Below are 15298 nucleotides of genomic sequence, written 5' to 3' on the forward strand. Positions count from 1 at the left end.
ACCCCCTCCCACCTTCCACCAATAGAGCTGGAACTTGCTTCACAGATCCAGTGAGCATACTGTACTTTCTTCTTTTACAGTGCAAATAAGTGTGACAAGGTTTATAAAATATTTTATTCATTTTATAAGGCTAAGTGGAGAATGTCTATGTTTAAAGTTAGTTTGTTGAAACTCTGGAAACTCTTTTAATCTCTTCCCTTATTTTGTTCTTTGTTTTGAAGGACCTGTATTTGTGGAATTTCCAATAGACATATTGTATCCATATCATGTGATCCAAAAAGAACTGGCCCCTAAAGGAGCACCTAAAGGAATTGTTGGCAAAATTATCAGCTGGTAAGGGCATTGCTTCATATGTAGAGCTGAGAAGCAGCAAGTGCAGTGATTGGCCCAATGACGGAGCCATTGTCCTGCCTGTGAGACCATCGGCTCCAGTAGAAACACAAGTTGCCATACTTTTTTTCCCCTTACTGCAGCTAGGGCTTACTTTCGTAATAGGGCTTATATTTCAAGCATGCTCGAAATTCCTGCTAGGGCTTACTTTCAGGTGATGTCTTAATTTCAGGGAAAGAGGGTATGTTTCTATGAGCTTTGGGCCAGCTTGCACCCGGATGCCGTCTTGTTTATCCGGGAAAGAAATGGCCACCACCACACCCGTAGTCCAGCACTCGCCAGTGGTTCCCAACCTTTTCCGGCCCGGGGAACACTGCCTGACCAAATTTTTCTCCGGGGAACGGCGGGGGGGGGGGGGGGGGGGGGGGGGCGACGGGCGGGGTTGCGGCTGCATAGCTAGCATAGTTGCCCCAGTGTAGGGAGTTTAGTTGCCTCAGTATAGCTAGTATAGTGCCCCAGTATAGTGCCCCAGTATAGCCAGTATAGTGCCCCAGTATAGCCAGAATAGTGCCCCAGTATAGCCAGCATAGTGCCCCAGTATAGTGCCCCAGTATAGCCCCCCAGTATAGCTAGTATAGTGCCCCAGTATAGCCCCCCAGTATAGCCCCCCAGTATAGCCAGAATAGTGCCCCAGTATAGCCAGCATAGTGCCCCAGTATAGCTAGTATAGTGCCCCAGTATAGCCAGCATAGTGCCCCAGTATAGCCCCCCAGTATAGCTAGTATAGCGCCCCAGTATAGCCCCCCAGTATAGCCCCCCAGTATAGCCAGAATAGTGCCCCAGTATAGCCAGAATAGTGCCCCAGTATAGCCAGCATAGTGCCCCAGTATAGCTAGTATAGTGCCCCAGTATAGCCAGAATAGTGCCCCAGTATAGCCAGCATAGTGCCCCAGTATAGCCCCCCAGTATAGCTAGTATAGTGCCCCAGTATAGTGCCCCAGTATAGCCAGAATAGTGCCCCAGTATAGCCAGAATAGTGCCCCAGTATAGCCAGCATAGTGCCCCAGTATAGTGCCCCAGTATAGCCCCCCAGTATAGCTAGTATAGTGCCCCAGTATAGTGCCCCAGTATAGCTAGTATAGTGCCCCAGTATAGCCAGAATAGTGCCCCAGTATAGCCAGCATAGTGCCCCAGTATAGTGCCCCAGTATAGCCCCCAGTATAGCTAGTATAGTGCCCCAGTATAGCCCCCCAGTATAGTGCCCCAGTATAGCCAGTATAGTGCCCCAGTATAGCTAGTATAGTGCCCCAGTATAGCCAGAATAGTACCCCAGTATAGTGCCCCAGTATAGTACCCCAGTATAGTGCCCCAGTATAGCCAGAATAGTGCCCCAGTATAGCTAGTATAGTGCCCCAGAATAGTGCCCCAGGATAGCCAGTATAGTGCCCCGGTACAGTGCCCTCCCGCCCGTCCCCGCGGCCAACGCTGTTATTACCTTAACAGCTGCCGCTCTCCCCTCTCCAGCGCGTGTATATTCTAGCATCCGGGCAGCGGCTTCCTGTAACGGCGATATGTATCGCCGTTACTATGGGAACCGAGCCCTCCCTCCTTCCGCATCACACAGACAGAGCAGCCGGAGATACGCTGCTAGCATATACAGGCGCCGGAAAGGGGAGAGCGGCCGCTGCTATGCTAATAACAGCGGCGGCACGGGCGGGACGGGGGAGAAGAGGACGGCACACCAGGCAACGTTCCGCGGCACACTAGTGTGCCGCGGAACACTGGTTGAAAAACACTGTTCTAAGACCCTCTATCAGGGCAATAGACACCTCCAGGACCATTATCGGGTCATCCATCACCTCCCTGGCAATAGCTGCTTCCTCTCTGGGCTCCTTGACAGATCTGTCCTTTTGCCTCATCACAATATTTGCAGTCAGCCAGTACCTCAAATTAAAAAGTCTCACATAGTGTAAAACCATATATATTTATTTAAAATAAAAAGCCATTACACTCGCATGGCAATAAATAGTAAAATCACTCGAAGTCATTTTGCCACAGGCTCTCCCCCCATTTATGGGCCACCACTGGTGTGCTCTGCACCACGTTTCAAACACCCCGTTCTCTATGTAACTTGTCAGAAGCCACACATACAGCTGGCGTACACTCACTCTCAGTCTCCAAGATCCAGCTGGGGAAACACGTGGGTCTACTTCCGCCTGGTATCGCCTGGTTCAGTAGTGACCATCTTTACTCAAGACAAGGAAAAACGGGGAGTATCCCTAAAAGCAAATACTAGTGTAGTATACAAAGCAGGGTTTTAGGATAAATAATAATCTAAGCTGGATAACTTGCATGTATGGGTATCCAGATCAGTCAAACACCCTCACTCCGGTTTAAGTGTTGAAACGAATTAACCATTAGGAGGTTCAAAAAGTTATATGGTAAAACAATAAAAAAAAGGTTAAAAAAAAAGTGGCGCACTTACTTTAAAAAGAATCAACTCTGCATGCATGCTGCCGCAAATCCTCAAACGTTAAAATCTAGTTCAATATACAATAAGAGTACCACTGCTCACCAATACGATCCAGGAGCAGGATAAGGTTTCAGCCACAACAGGATCACATATGATGAAAGGATCCAGGATGTAAAAGAGTCCAATCTTTATTTAGACAGTCGCAGACAAGGCATTATGATCACGTGTATTACAGCTGCAATCGCTAGTTAGTCATAGCTATGACTAAAGAGCAATTGCAGCTCCGATACAGGTGAGCATAATGCCTTGTCTACGACTGTCTAAATAAATATTACACTCTGGTTTGAGTGGATTCCTTTCTCGTTAAATCTATTTTTATTAGAACATTTAACAACAAATAATAGATATGCAGTCACGGAATGAGAATGGAAACAAACCATACATACAAAGTACATACAGTCCCAGAAGAAAAAAATTATACATTAACCTAGGCGCAATAGGCAACTGTATAAAAAGCACACCTTTCAAACTGTGGATAAGGAGAAAGAAGAGAGAAAAAAGAAAGAGAGAAGGGGGAGAGGAAAAAGAGAAAATGGGGGGGTACGGGGACTGGAGCCGGCTTCAGACCCTCCCCATAAGAGAAAGAAAGGGAGTGAAAAGGGAAGAGAAGAAAGGAAGGAAGGTCAGGGGAGCCATGAGATGAGAAGGAAACTACAGTAAGAAAGAGGTAACAGGAGAAAAGGGAGAAGAAACAGAACAAAACATATCATACAGGTAGAAATCCTCACATCACAACTGTTGAGATTTGAAAAAGATCAAGCATCACATATTTAAGTAACACAGCCAAAATCAATAACTGAAACAAGGGGCCACTTAAACCAATGGCAGCCGCCAAGCCAAGGGTTTTAGGGAAGGAGATACCTTAGAGGGAGGCACGGGGAAGAGGGGGAAACCCAATAACCATGGGGGGAGGGTGGGGTCAGCAAGAGAACATCTGTTTAAATAAACCAGAAGACCTGTAATCAATCCAAATGGCCCAAGTCATTTTTGGATACTTTTCCAATTGTAAAATTCTGAACAGTTATTTATAGAGAATATGAAAATTATCTCCTGGGAGAGAACTTAGGAGAAAAATATTACATATGGGCCATAGAGCTTGATTCACAAAACAATTATTAGCTGCTATGCACACTGTGCTCGCTCTTTGCGCTCATGCCTTATTTAGTTATGCGCTACACTCGTGCCTTATTTAGTTATGCGTGTTGCTTTCCTAGCAACGCGCGCTCCTTTAAATACTGGCCGCTGCTGTGAAGTATCGCAACCGGGATACTTCACTAGTGTGGCTGCTACTATGTTAACCATTTTAGCCGAATGGACGTGACTGTCAAGTCCATTTGGCTGCTGCGCGCTCCCGCGCCGCCCCCAGTTAGCCCGGAGATCAATGAATGGGTACATAGTTCCCATTCATTGGTCTAAGTCCTTGGCAGAAAGACTGACGGCTTATCAGAAGCCGCAGTCTTTCTGAGGAAAAAAAAAAGTTTCCCGTCCTTCCTATACTTCCTGGAAGTGAGAGCGTTCGCTTCAAGGACTTTAAAAAAAAAACTTTTGACTGTGACCAAATAGTAAAACTACACCCACATACATTTTTTTTTATTTTTTTTTTTAAATGAAATAAACACATATTATTACATTTAAAATTAACTGTTTACCTCCCACACCAAAAATTACCCAAATAAAATTTGTAATCATAATAAAAAAAAATTACACTTAAAAAACAAAAAAAAAAAAAAACACAAATAGTTACCTAAGGATCTGAACTTTTTTCATATGCATGTGAAGAGGGTGTATTACTAATATTTTTTAAATGATAAGCTTGTAAATAGTGATAGATGCAAAACTGAAAAAAATGCAACTTTATTTCCAAATAAAATATCGGAGCCATACATTGTGATAGGGACATAATTTTAAATGGTGTAATAACTGGGACAAATGGGCAAATAAAATACATAGGTTTTTAAATATGGTAGCATGTATTATTTTAAAGCTATAATGGCCGAAAACTGAGATTTATTTTTTTCAATTTTTTTTTATATTCCTGTTAAAATGCACTTAGAAAAAATAATTCTTAATAAAATGTACCACCCAAAGAAAGCCTACTTAGTGGTGGAAAAAACAAGATATACGATCAATTCATTGTGGTAATTAGTGATAAAGTTATTGGCAAATGAATGGGAGGTGAAAATTGCTCGGATGCATAAGGTGAAAAACGACTGAGGGCTGAAATGGTTAATTAACATAGTTACTATGCATAGTAACTATGTTAACATAGTAGCGGCCGCACTAGTGAAGTATCGCAGTCACGATACTTCACAGCAATGATCGGTATTTAAAGGGGTGCATGTTGCTAGGTCAGCAACGCACGTAACTAAGTAAGGCACACTATGCTGCAAGGCGTAGTGTGCATAGCAGCCGCTGATTGGTTTTTAACGAGCGCTGCTGAAGCCGCGCACATTTGTGATTCAAGCTGATAGTGTCTACTTACTGGAAGAGAGATCACATCAATGTGTGAATTCTTTTCACAGTCTAATCAGCAAGGTTTGTATGACAAGTTTCTATATTTGCTTGGTGCAGAGTACAGAAAGTGAAGTTAGGAAGATGGCCAGGATGTCTAGAGCTCTTGTTGGATATACAATCTTTTGTCAGTAAAGCAGTTTGCATGTATTTGTCTTTAATGTGCCTGCAGTTTTGTCGGAGCACAGTAAGACTTAAAATGTTTTGTTTCCCATTATTTTTAGGTATCTGCAGAATCATCTGAATAATTTGTTTGCTGGTGCATGGGAACCCCGGGACACCAAACCTCTGCCTGTCGACATACCTCAAGCATCAACAGAGCAGGTGTGCTAAATGTGTTAGGCTGAATGTTTTATGTACATGGATAAAACAAATAAGGAGACAAAGGTTTTCAGTTACATTATTAATTCTTGTAATACAAAATCCCCTGCATGGGAATAATTAACAGTCTTAACTTTATTGATCTCAGATTCCCCATTAAAACCTCATTAGGGTCCTTCATGTACAGTACATGGAGAGCATACTCCAACTCCCGAAACTGGTCTGCCACCATGCTCATACGAACCACAAAGTATTTCCAATTACTCAAAACAAATATAAAAATCTAGCAGCAACATGAGTTAAAGGGAAGGTTCAGGGAGTGGGAAAAAAAAAATCCATATCCACTTACCTGGGGCTTCCTCCAGCCCGTGGCAGGCAGGAGGTGCCCTCGCTGCCGCTCCGGAGGCTCCCTGTCGTCTCCAGTGGCCGACCTGGCCTGGCCAGGCCCGGCTGCCAGGTCGGGCTCTTCTGCGCTCCAATCTGCGGCTCACAGGGGCACGCTGATGTCATCGGACGTCAGCATGCCCGCGTGGAACGCAGAAGAGCCCGACGTTGGAGCGCAGAAGAGCCCGACCTGGCAGCCGGCCTGGCCAGGTTGGGTCGGCCTCCGGGAGCCTGCAGAGCGGCGGCGAGGGCACCTCCTGCCTGCCACGGGCTGGAGGAAGCCCCAGGTAAGTGGATATGGATTTTTATTTTATTTTTCCCACTCCCTGAACCTTCCCTTTAAGGACACTTTGGGGAAAATTGTGAATACTGTACAGTGTACCATATGTTCTCTGTTTTAAAGTTCAGCTGCAAGAAAAATGTTAGCTGGTTTGAAATGGGGTTAGAATGTCGCTTGTGTTTTTATTGCTGTCCAGTGTCCCTATTTGTGAGAATTCATCTCATTTTGTGCTCTGACAGGAAATTGAGAAATTTGTTAAATAGTGATAATGTCAGCTAAAATAGAATATTTTTGCGTAGTGAGGAAGCGTTAGAATCCCGCACAAAAGTTTTATTGCTGTCTTTCATTTCCTGTCCCAGGGACTGCCATTTTCCGTGTTTTTAGCCCTGAAATTCAGTGGAGGTCCTTGAGATATGAAGTGATGGAAAATCTCTGCAATGGGAACACTGGCAGTGTCTCCAATTTATAACTGCCTGCCAAGACTGTCTCTCCTGTACACTTGCAGAGTTTGGCAGCAGAATCTATGCTTTAAAGTGTAACTGTCGGGCATAAAATCAAAGATCCATTCTTTATTTGTATCTGGTAAATAAGTAATACGGATGCTAACCAGGCAATCCAAAAGTTAAAATCTCGATTACTTTTCTTGTTTATAAATGATCATTCCCCAGTTTACCTGACTCTTATTTGGTACATTGTCGCACAAAGGAAGTTGCAGGGCACTCTGGGTTGTCTTTTTTTGCTTCTGTACATTAGTTACGTCTGAGGGTAAATAAAGAAGCAAAACAAAAGACAACCCAGCATGTCCTGCAACTTCCTTTGTGCGGCCACGTACCAAATAAGAGTCAGGTAAACTGGGGTATGATCATTTATAAACAAGAAAAGTAATAGAGATTTTAACTTTTGGATTGCCTGGTTAGCATCCGTATTACTTGTTTACCAGATAAAAATAAAGAATTGATTTTTGATTTTGTGCCCGACAGTTACACTTTAAGGACTATATTCCCTTCGCTATGCTTTGATCCCCAGCATCCTTGCCAGCCTCCTGACCTGATAATGTTGTTATAGACTGGAACTTGGAGGTCGTGCCAAAGGAAGCTGGTGAGGAGACTTGGGACACAAGCACCAACAATAAATAGCTGCGTGCATCACTGGAATGAGTGACATGTAAATGCAGCATTGGTTCTGCTGCCAGTCTCGGGAGAGGGGTATTGAATTGAAGGGAGGACTTCCTTACTTAATGCTCTATTGATCCCCAGTGGTAATAAGCACAGGTGTGTAATTTGCCCTTTGTGCTCATTGGTAGACCGCTAAGGAATGAATATATATATACATATATATATTTTTTTTTATTTATTTTTTTATGTACAGATCCAGCAGTGTGTGGAGTTATTGAGCCGAGCTAAGAAACCTGTGTTCATCCTGGGCAGTCAGGTGACACTTCCTCCAACACCTGTGGATAAGCTCAGGTAGGTGATTGTTGGCCTTGTTTATGAAAATGTCCGGGGGGTGAATTTTTAAGGTGGCCCCATACGATTAAAACTAAAGTTTGATTTTCCTGTTTACAGAAGAATCTTGTTATTGTAAACTCCCGATATAGTAAACCTCTGGATTTAGTAAACTCAGTCCTCAGGTCCCAGCAAATGTGCTGTTTAAATATACATGTAACACCAATTCTGATATAGTAAACTTCTGATGTAAATGACTGCGGTGGGAAAAACCTGAAGTGAGGGTAATGTGAAGACTGCCGCTACCGATCTTTAAAAATGTCAGTTGTCTGGTTGTTGTGCTGATCTGTTCATTTCAGATGTTTGAATAAGACATCTGGAACAGGCATGCGGCCAATGCAAATAGAATACCATAGGCTAGGTTTGAGCTCCACAATTCAGAATCTGCAGAGGATCAGCAGGACAGTCAGGCAAATGGCATTGTTTAACCACTACAGCGCTAAAGTATTATTTCCCAGGGTCGTCTCCAGGACAGCAACCCAGATGAGATTACCCTTCCACCTACTATTGGACAGGAAGAGGTTAATCCATGGAACCAGGCAGGGTGTATATATATATCTGCCCCTACCAGACATACCTCAGTTTTATTCCTGTCCATGGACGGAGGAGGTCATGGATTTTCTGAGGGCTGACGCCAGATGGTGGGGTCCTGGAGCGGGGGTCTTCCGTACATGCTGGCCAGAGTGGATCAGCTAGGGAGAGCGGCCGTCTCCCTGTCATTACAGGTTGTGAAATGTCCGGCCGCTTTTGAACGCGTGGACGTGCGGGCAGGGCGGCTGTGATTGGCTGGCAGAGTCAGATGACTCTTCATGACGTCGGCAGGTCCTGGAGCAGAGGATTGACCAGGAAACGGGCTGTGATTCGCGGCGGCGGCAGCGTGGTGGCAGCGACACGCCCCCTAGTCTTGCCGGAAGCCGGATTAGCGTGGCCACGGGGGGAGGAGGAATTAACCCCTTCAGCGCCAGGAACTTCAGAGTTGGGAGGCGAAATGATGTTCCAGGAACCCTAAGGTGGGTCATGGTGGCCGGAGGGAACTTTTGTTTGCGCACATCCCAGATCTTTTTTAAAGCATCTTCCTCTGCTGGCTCATTTTGTTGTAAGCCAGCATGGAGGCAGCCGAAAGCACACCGGACGCTGGGGCAGTGGTATGTGCTGTGATTTGTGGCTGGACATGCTTGTGTATATATATATATATATATATATATATGTATGTATATATATATGTATGTATATGTATATATATATATATATATATATATATATATATATATATAATGTGTAGACAGGTATGTTATTGTGAACAGGTTGGGCTCATTAGTTCTTTTCTCTCCCATTACTTTTCAGCCAAAAATTGACAAGGCTGCCAGGGGGAGGGAACCCAAAAAGGGTAGCCAGAGTCAGGCTCGCCCCTCCGGCGATTCGTCTGCTGCCCCTATGGCATCTGTGGCTGTTTCTATTCCAGAGCCAAAACGGGATAAGAAGAAATGTGTTTTGTGTGCTGCTAAAATACCTCAAGCTTCTAGTAAGCCTCTATGTCAATCCTGTATCCAGGAGATGGTTAAGGAGGAATCCCCTTCTATATTTAAGGTGTATGCCACTATGGACATTAAGGAGGAGGAGCGTAATCTGTCCACGTTAGATAAGATGTACCAAAGTTTAGCGGAAGGCAAGAAAACTTTCATTCCGGTTCATAGCTCCCTAAAAGAAATGATTAAAAAAGAATGGGAATTTCCAGAGAAAAGAGCCTTCTGGCCTAGATCTATGAGTAGAAGATATCCCTTTAGACCAGAAGACCAGAAGTATTGGGGTCCGGTCCCAAAGGTAGATCCTGCACTATCCAGAGTTTCTCGAAGATCAGCTTTGCAGTTTGAGGACTTTGGTGTATTAAAAGACCCACTAGATAAGAAGGTTGATAATCTTCTAAGGAGAGCATGGGAATCGGCCTTAATTTCTTACCGGGCATTGCAGCCACGGCTTTTTCTAGGTCTCTTAACCACTTCCCGACCGCCCACTACACAGGGGCGGCGGGGAAGTGGAGCCCTGCAGGACGGCCTCACCCACAGAGGCGGCGGTCCATTTAAGGGCATGGGCGGAGCGATCGCGTCATCCGTGACGCGATCCTCCGCCGGCGCCTGTCACCGCTCGCTCGCCGCAACATCCCGCCGGCTATACGGAAGCGCCGGCGGGATGTTAACCCCGCGATCGCCGCATACAAAGTGTATAATACACTTTGTAATGTTTACAAAGTGTATTATACAGGCTGCCTCCTGCCCTGGTGGTCCCAGTGTCCGAGGGACCACCAGGGCAGGCTGCAGCCACCCTAGTCTGCACCCAAACACACTGATTTCTCCCCCCCCTGCCCCAGATCGCCCACAGCACCCATCAGACCCCCCCCCTGCCCACCCCCCAGACCCCTGTTTGCACCCAATCACCCCCCTAATCACCCATCAATCACTCCCTGTCACTATCTGTCAACGCTATTTTTTTTTTTATCCCCCCCCCTGCTCCCTGCCCCCTCCTGATCACCCCCCACCCCTCAGATTCTCCCCAGACCCCCCCCCAGACCACCCCCCCCTGTTTACTGTATGCATCTATCCCCCTGATCACCTGTCAATCACCTGTCAATCACCCATCAATCACCCGTCAATCACCCCCTGTCACTGCCACCCATCAATCAGCCCCTAACCTGCCCCTTGCGGGCAATCTGATCACCCCCCCACACCAATAGATCGCCCACAGATCCGACATCAGATCACCTCCCAAATCCATTGTTTACATCTATTCTCTCCTCTAAACACCCACTAATTACCCATCAATCACCCATCAATCACCCCCTATCACCACTTGTCACTTTTACCTATCAGATCAGACCCTAATCTGCCCCTTGCGGGCACCCAATCACCCGCCCACACGCTCAGATTGCCCTCTGACCCCCCCTTATCAATTCACCAGTGCATTAATTACATCTGTTCTTCCCTGTAATAACCCACTGATCACCTGTCAATCACCTGCCAATCACCTATCACCCATCAATCACCCCCTGTCACCCCCTGTCACTGCCACCCATCAATCAGCCCCTAACCTGCCCCTTGCGGGCAATCTGATCACCCACCCACACCATTAGATCGCCCGCAAACCCGCCGTCAGATTACCTCCCAAATGTATCGTTTACATCTGTTATCTTCTCTAAACACCCACTAATTACCCATCAATCACCCCCTATCACCACCTGTCACTGTTACCTATCAGATCAGACCCTAATCTGCCCCTTGCGGGCACCCAATCACCCGCCCACACGCTCAGATTGCCCTCTGACCCCCCCTTATCAATTCACCAGTGCATTAATTACATCTGTCCTTCCCTGTAATAACCCACTGATCACCTGTCAATCACCTGCCAATCACCTATCACCCATCAATCACCCCCTGTCACTGCCACCCAACAATCAGCCCCTAACCTGCCCCTTGCGGGCAATCTGATCACCCACCCACACCAATAGATCGCCCGCAGATCCGACATCAGATCACCACCCAAGCGCAGTGTTTCCATCTATTCTCTCCTCTAAACACCCACTAATTACCCATCAATCACTCCCTATCACCACCTGTCACTGTTACCTATCAGATCAGACCCTAATCTGCCCCTTGCGGGCACCCAATCGACCGCCTACACGCTCAGATTGCCCTCAGACCCCCCCTTATCAATTCGCCAGTGCAATATTTACATCTGTTCTCCCCTGTAATAACCCACTGATTACCTGTCAATCACCTATCAATCACCCATCAATCACCCCCTGTCACTGCCACCCATCAATCACCCCCTGTCACTGCCACCCATCAATCACCCGCTGTCACTGCCACCCATCAATCAGCCCCTAACCTGCCCCTTGCGGGCAAACTGATCACCCACCCACACCAATAGATCGCCCGCAGATCCGACATCAGATCACCACCCAAGCGCAGTGTTTCCATCTATTCTCTACCCTAAACACCCACTAATTACCCATCAATCACCCCCTGTCACTGCTACCTATCAGATTAGACCCCTATCTGCCCCTAGGGCACTCAATCACCCGCCCACACCCTCAGAATGCCCTCAGACCCCAGCCCTGATCACCTCGCCAGTGCATTGCTTGCATCCATTCCCCCCTCTAATCACACCTTGAGACACCCATCAATCACCTCCTGTCACCCCCTAGCACACCTACCCATCAGATCAGGCCCCAATTTGCCCCGTGTGGGCTCCTGATCACTCGGCCAAACCCTCAGACCCCCTTCCGATCACCTCCCCAGTGCATGGATTGCATCTATTTTCCCCTCTAACCACCCCCTGAGACACCCATCAATCACCTCCTGTCACCCCCCTAGCACTCCTATCCATCAGATCAGGCCCAATACAACCTGTCATCTAAAAGGCCACCCTGCTTATGACCGGTTCCACAAAATTCGCCCCCTCATAGACCACCTGTCATCAAAATTTGCAGATGCTTATACCCCTGAACAGTCATTTTGAGACATTTGGTTTCCAGACTACTCACGGTTTTGGGCCTGTAAAATGCCAGGGCGGTATAGGAACCCCACAAGTGACCCCATTTTAGAAAAAAAAGACACCCCAAGGTATTATGTTAGGTGTATGACGAGTTCATAGAAGATTTAATTTTTTGTCAAAAGTTAGCGGAAATTAATTTTTATTGGTTTTTTTTCACAAAGTGTCATTTTTCACTAACTTGTGACAAAAAATAAAATCTTCTATGAACTCGCCATACACCTAACGGAATACCTTGGGGTGTCTTCTTTCTAAAATGGGGTCACTTGTGGGGTTCCTATACTGCCCTGGCATTTTAGGGGCCCTAAACCGCGAGGAGTAGTCTAGAAAACAAATGCTTCAAAATGACCTGTGAATAGGACGTTGGGCCCCTTAGCGCACCTAGGCTGCAAAAAAGTGTCACACATGTGGTACCGCCGTACTCAGGAAAAGTAGTATAATGTGTTTTGGGGTGTATTTTTACACATACCCATGCTGGGTGGGAGAAATTTCTATGTAAATGGACAATTGTGTGTAAAAAAATCAAACAATTGTCATTTACAGAGATATTTCTCCCACTTAGCATGGGTATGTGTAAAAATACACCCCAAAACGCATTATACTACTTCTCCTGAGTACAGCGGTACCACATGTGTGGCACTTTTTTACACCCTAAGTACGCTAAGGGGCCCAAAGTCCAATGAGTACCTTTAGGATTTCACAGGTCATTTTGCGACATTTGGTTTCAAGACTACTCCTCACGGTTTAGGGCCCCTAAAATGCCAGGGCAGTATAGGAACCCCACAAATGACCCCATTCTAGAAAGAAGACACCCAAAGGTATTCCGTACGGAGTATGGTGAGTTCATAGAAGATTTTATTTTTTGTCACAAGTTAGCGGAAAATGACACTTTGTGAAAAAAAACTATTAAAATCAATTTCCGCTAACTTGTGACCAAAAAATAAAAACTTCTATGAACTCACCATACTCCTAACGGAATACCTTGGGGTGTCTTCTTTCTAAAATGGGGTCATTAGTGGGGTTCCTATACTGCCCTGGCATTTTAGGGGCCCTAAACCGTGAGGAGTAGTCTTGAAACAAAAATGACCTGTGAAATCCTAAAGGTACTCATTGGACTTTGGGCCCCTTAGTGCAGTTAGGGTGCAAAAAAGTGCCACACATGTGGTATCGCCGTACTCGGGAGAAGTAGTACAATGTGTTTTGGGGTGTATTTTTACACATACCCATGCTGGGTGGGAGAAATACCTCTGTAAATGACAATCTTTTGATTTTTTTACACACAATTGTCCATTTACAGAGGTATTTCTCCCACCCAGCATGGGTATGTGTAAAAATACACCCCAAAACACATTGTACTACTTCTCCCGAGTATGGCGATACCACATGTGTGGCACTTTTTTGCACCCTAACTGCGCTAAAGGGCCCAAAGTCCAATGAGTACCTTTAGGATTTCACAGGTCATTTTGAGAAATTTCGTTTCAAGACTACTCCTCACGGTTTAGGGCCCCTAAAATGCCAGGGCAGTATAGGAACCCCACAAATGACCCCATTTTAGAAAGAAGACACCCCAAGGTATTCCGTTAGGAGTATGGTGAGTTCATAGAAGATTTTATTTTTTGTCAAAAGTTAGCGGAAATTGATTTTAATTGTGTTTTTTCACAAAGTGTCATTTTCCGCTAACTTGTGACAAAAAATAAAATCTTCTATGAACTCGCCATACTACTAACGGAATACCTTGGGGTGTCTTCTTTCTAAAATGGGGTCATTTGTGGGGTTCCTATACTGCCCTGGCATTTTAGGGGCCCTAAACCGTGAGGAGTAGTCTTGAAACGAAATTTCTCAAAATGACCTGTGAAATCCTAAAGGTACTCATTGGACTTTGGGCCCTTTAGCGCAGTTAGGGTGCAAAAAAGTGCCACACATGTGGTATCGCCGTACTCAGGAGAAGTAGTATAATGTGTTTTGTGGTGTATTTTTACACATACCCATGCTGAGTGGGAGAAATATCTCTGTAAATGGACAATTGTGTGTAAAAAAAATTAACAAATTGTCATTTACAGAGATATTTCTCCCACCCAGCATGGGTATGTGTAAAAATACACCCCAAAACACATTCTACTACTTCTCCTGAGTACGGCAATACCACATGTGTGGCACTTTTTTGCAGCCTAACTGCGCTAAGGGGTCCAAAGTCCAATGAGCACCTTTAGGCTTTACAGGGGTGCTTACAATTTAGCACCCCCCAAAATGTCAGGACAGTAAACACACCCCACAAATGATCCCATTTTGGAAAGTAGACCCTTCAAGGTATTCAGAGAGGGGCATGGTGAGTCCGTGGCAGATTTCATTTTTTTTTGTCGCAAGTTAGAAGAAATGGAAACTTTTTTTTTTTTTTTTTTTTCCTCACAAAGTGTCATTTTCCGCTTACTTGTGACAAAAAATAATATCTTCTATGAACTCACTATGCCTCTCAGTGAATACTTTGGGATGTCTTCTTTCCAAAATGGGGTCATTTGGGGGGTATTTATACTATCCTGGAATTCTAGCCCCTCATGAAACATGACAGGGGGTCAGAAAAGTCAGAGATGCTTGAAAATGGGAAAATTCACTTTTGGCACCATAGTTTGTAAACGCTATAACTTTTACCCAAACCAATAAATATACACTGAATGGGTTTTTTTTTATCAAAAACATGTTTGTCCACATTTTTCGCGCTGCATGTATACAGAAATTTTACTTTATTTGAAAAATGTCAGCACAGAAAGTTAAAAAAATCATTTTTTTGCCAAAATTCATGTCTTTTTTGATGAATATAATAAAAAGTAAAAATCGCAGGAGCAATCAAATAGCATCAAAAGAAAGCTTTATTAGTGACAAGAAAAGGAGCCA

At 45.1% G+C, this 15298-nt stretch overlaps 1 protein-coding gene across 1 annotated transcript in view; it reads left to right on the forward strand.

Annotated features, from left to right (window-relative positions):
- Window positions 1-15298, forward strand: part of ILVBL (ilvB acetolactate synthase like) — a 64783-nt gene that overhangs the window by 24724 nt on the left and 24761 nt on the right. The window contains exons 6-8 of the mRNA XM_068242767.1: window positions 222-333; window positions 5599-5698; window positions 7728-7825. Coding sequence (XP_068098868.1) covers window positions 222-333; window positions 5599-5698; window positions 7728-7825 — 310 coding nt within the window. The remainder of the gene's footprint in view (window positions 1-221; window positions 334-5598; window positions 5699-7727; window positions 7826-15298) is intronic.

This window comes from Hyperolius riggenbachi, chromosome 6 (genome assembly GCF_040937935.1).
Source record: "Hyperolius riggenbachi isolate aHypRig1 chromosome 6, aHypRig1.pri, whole genome shotgun sequence".
Classification (NCBI taxonomy): Eukaryota; Metazoa; Chordata; class Amphibia; order Anura; family Hyperoliidae; genus Hyperolius; species Hyperolius riggenbachi.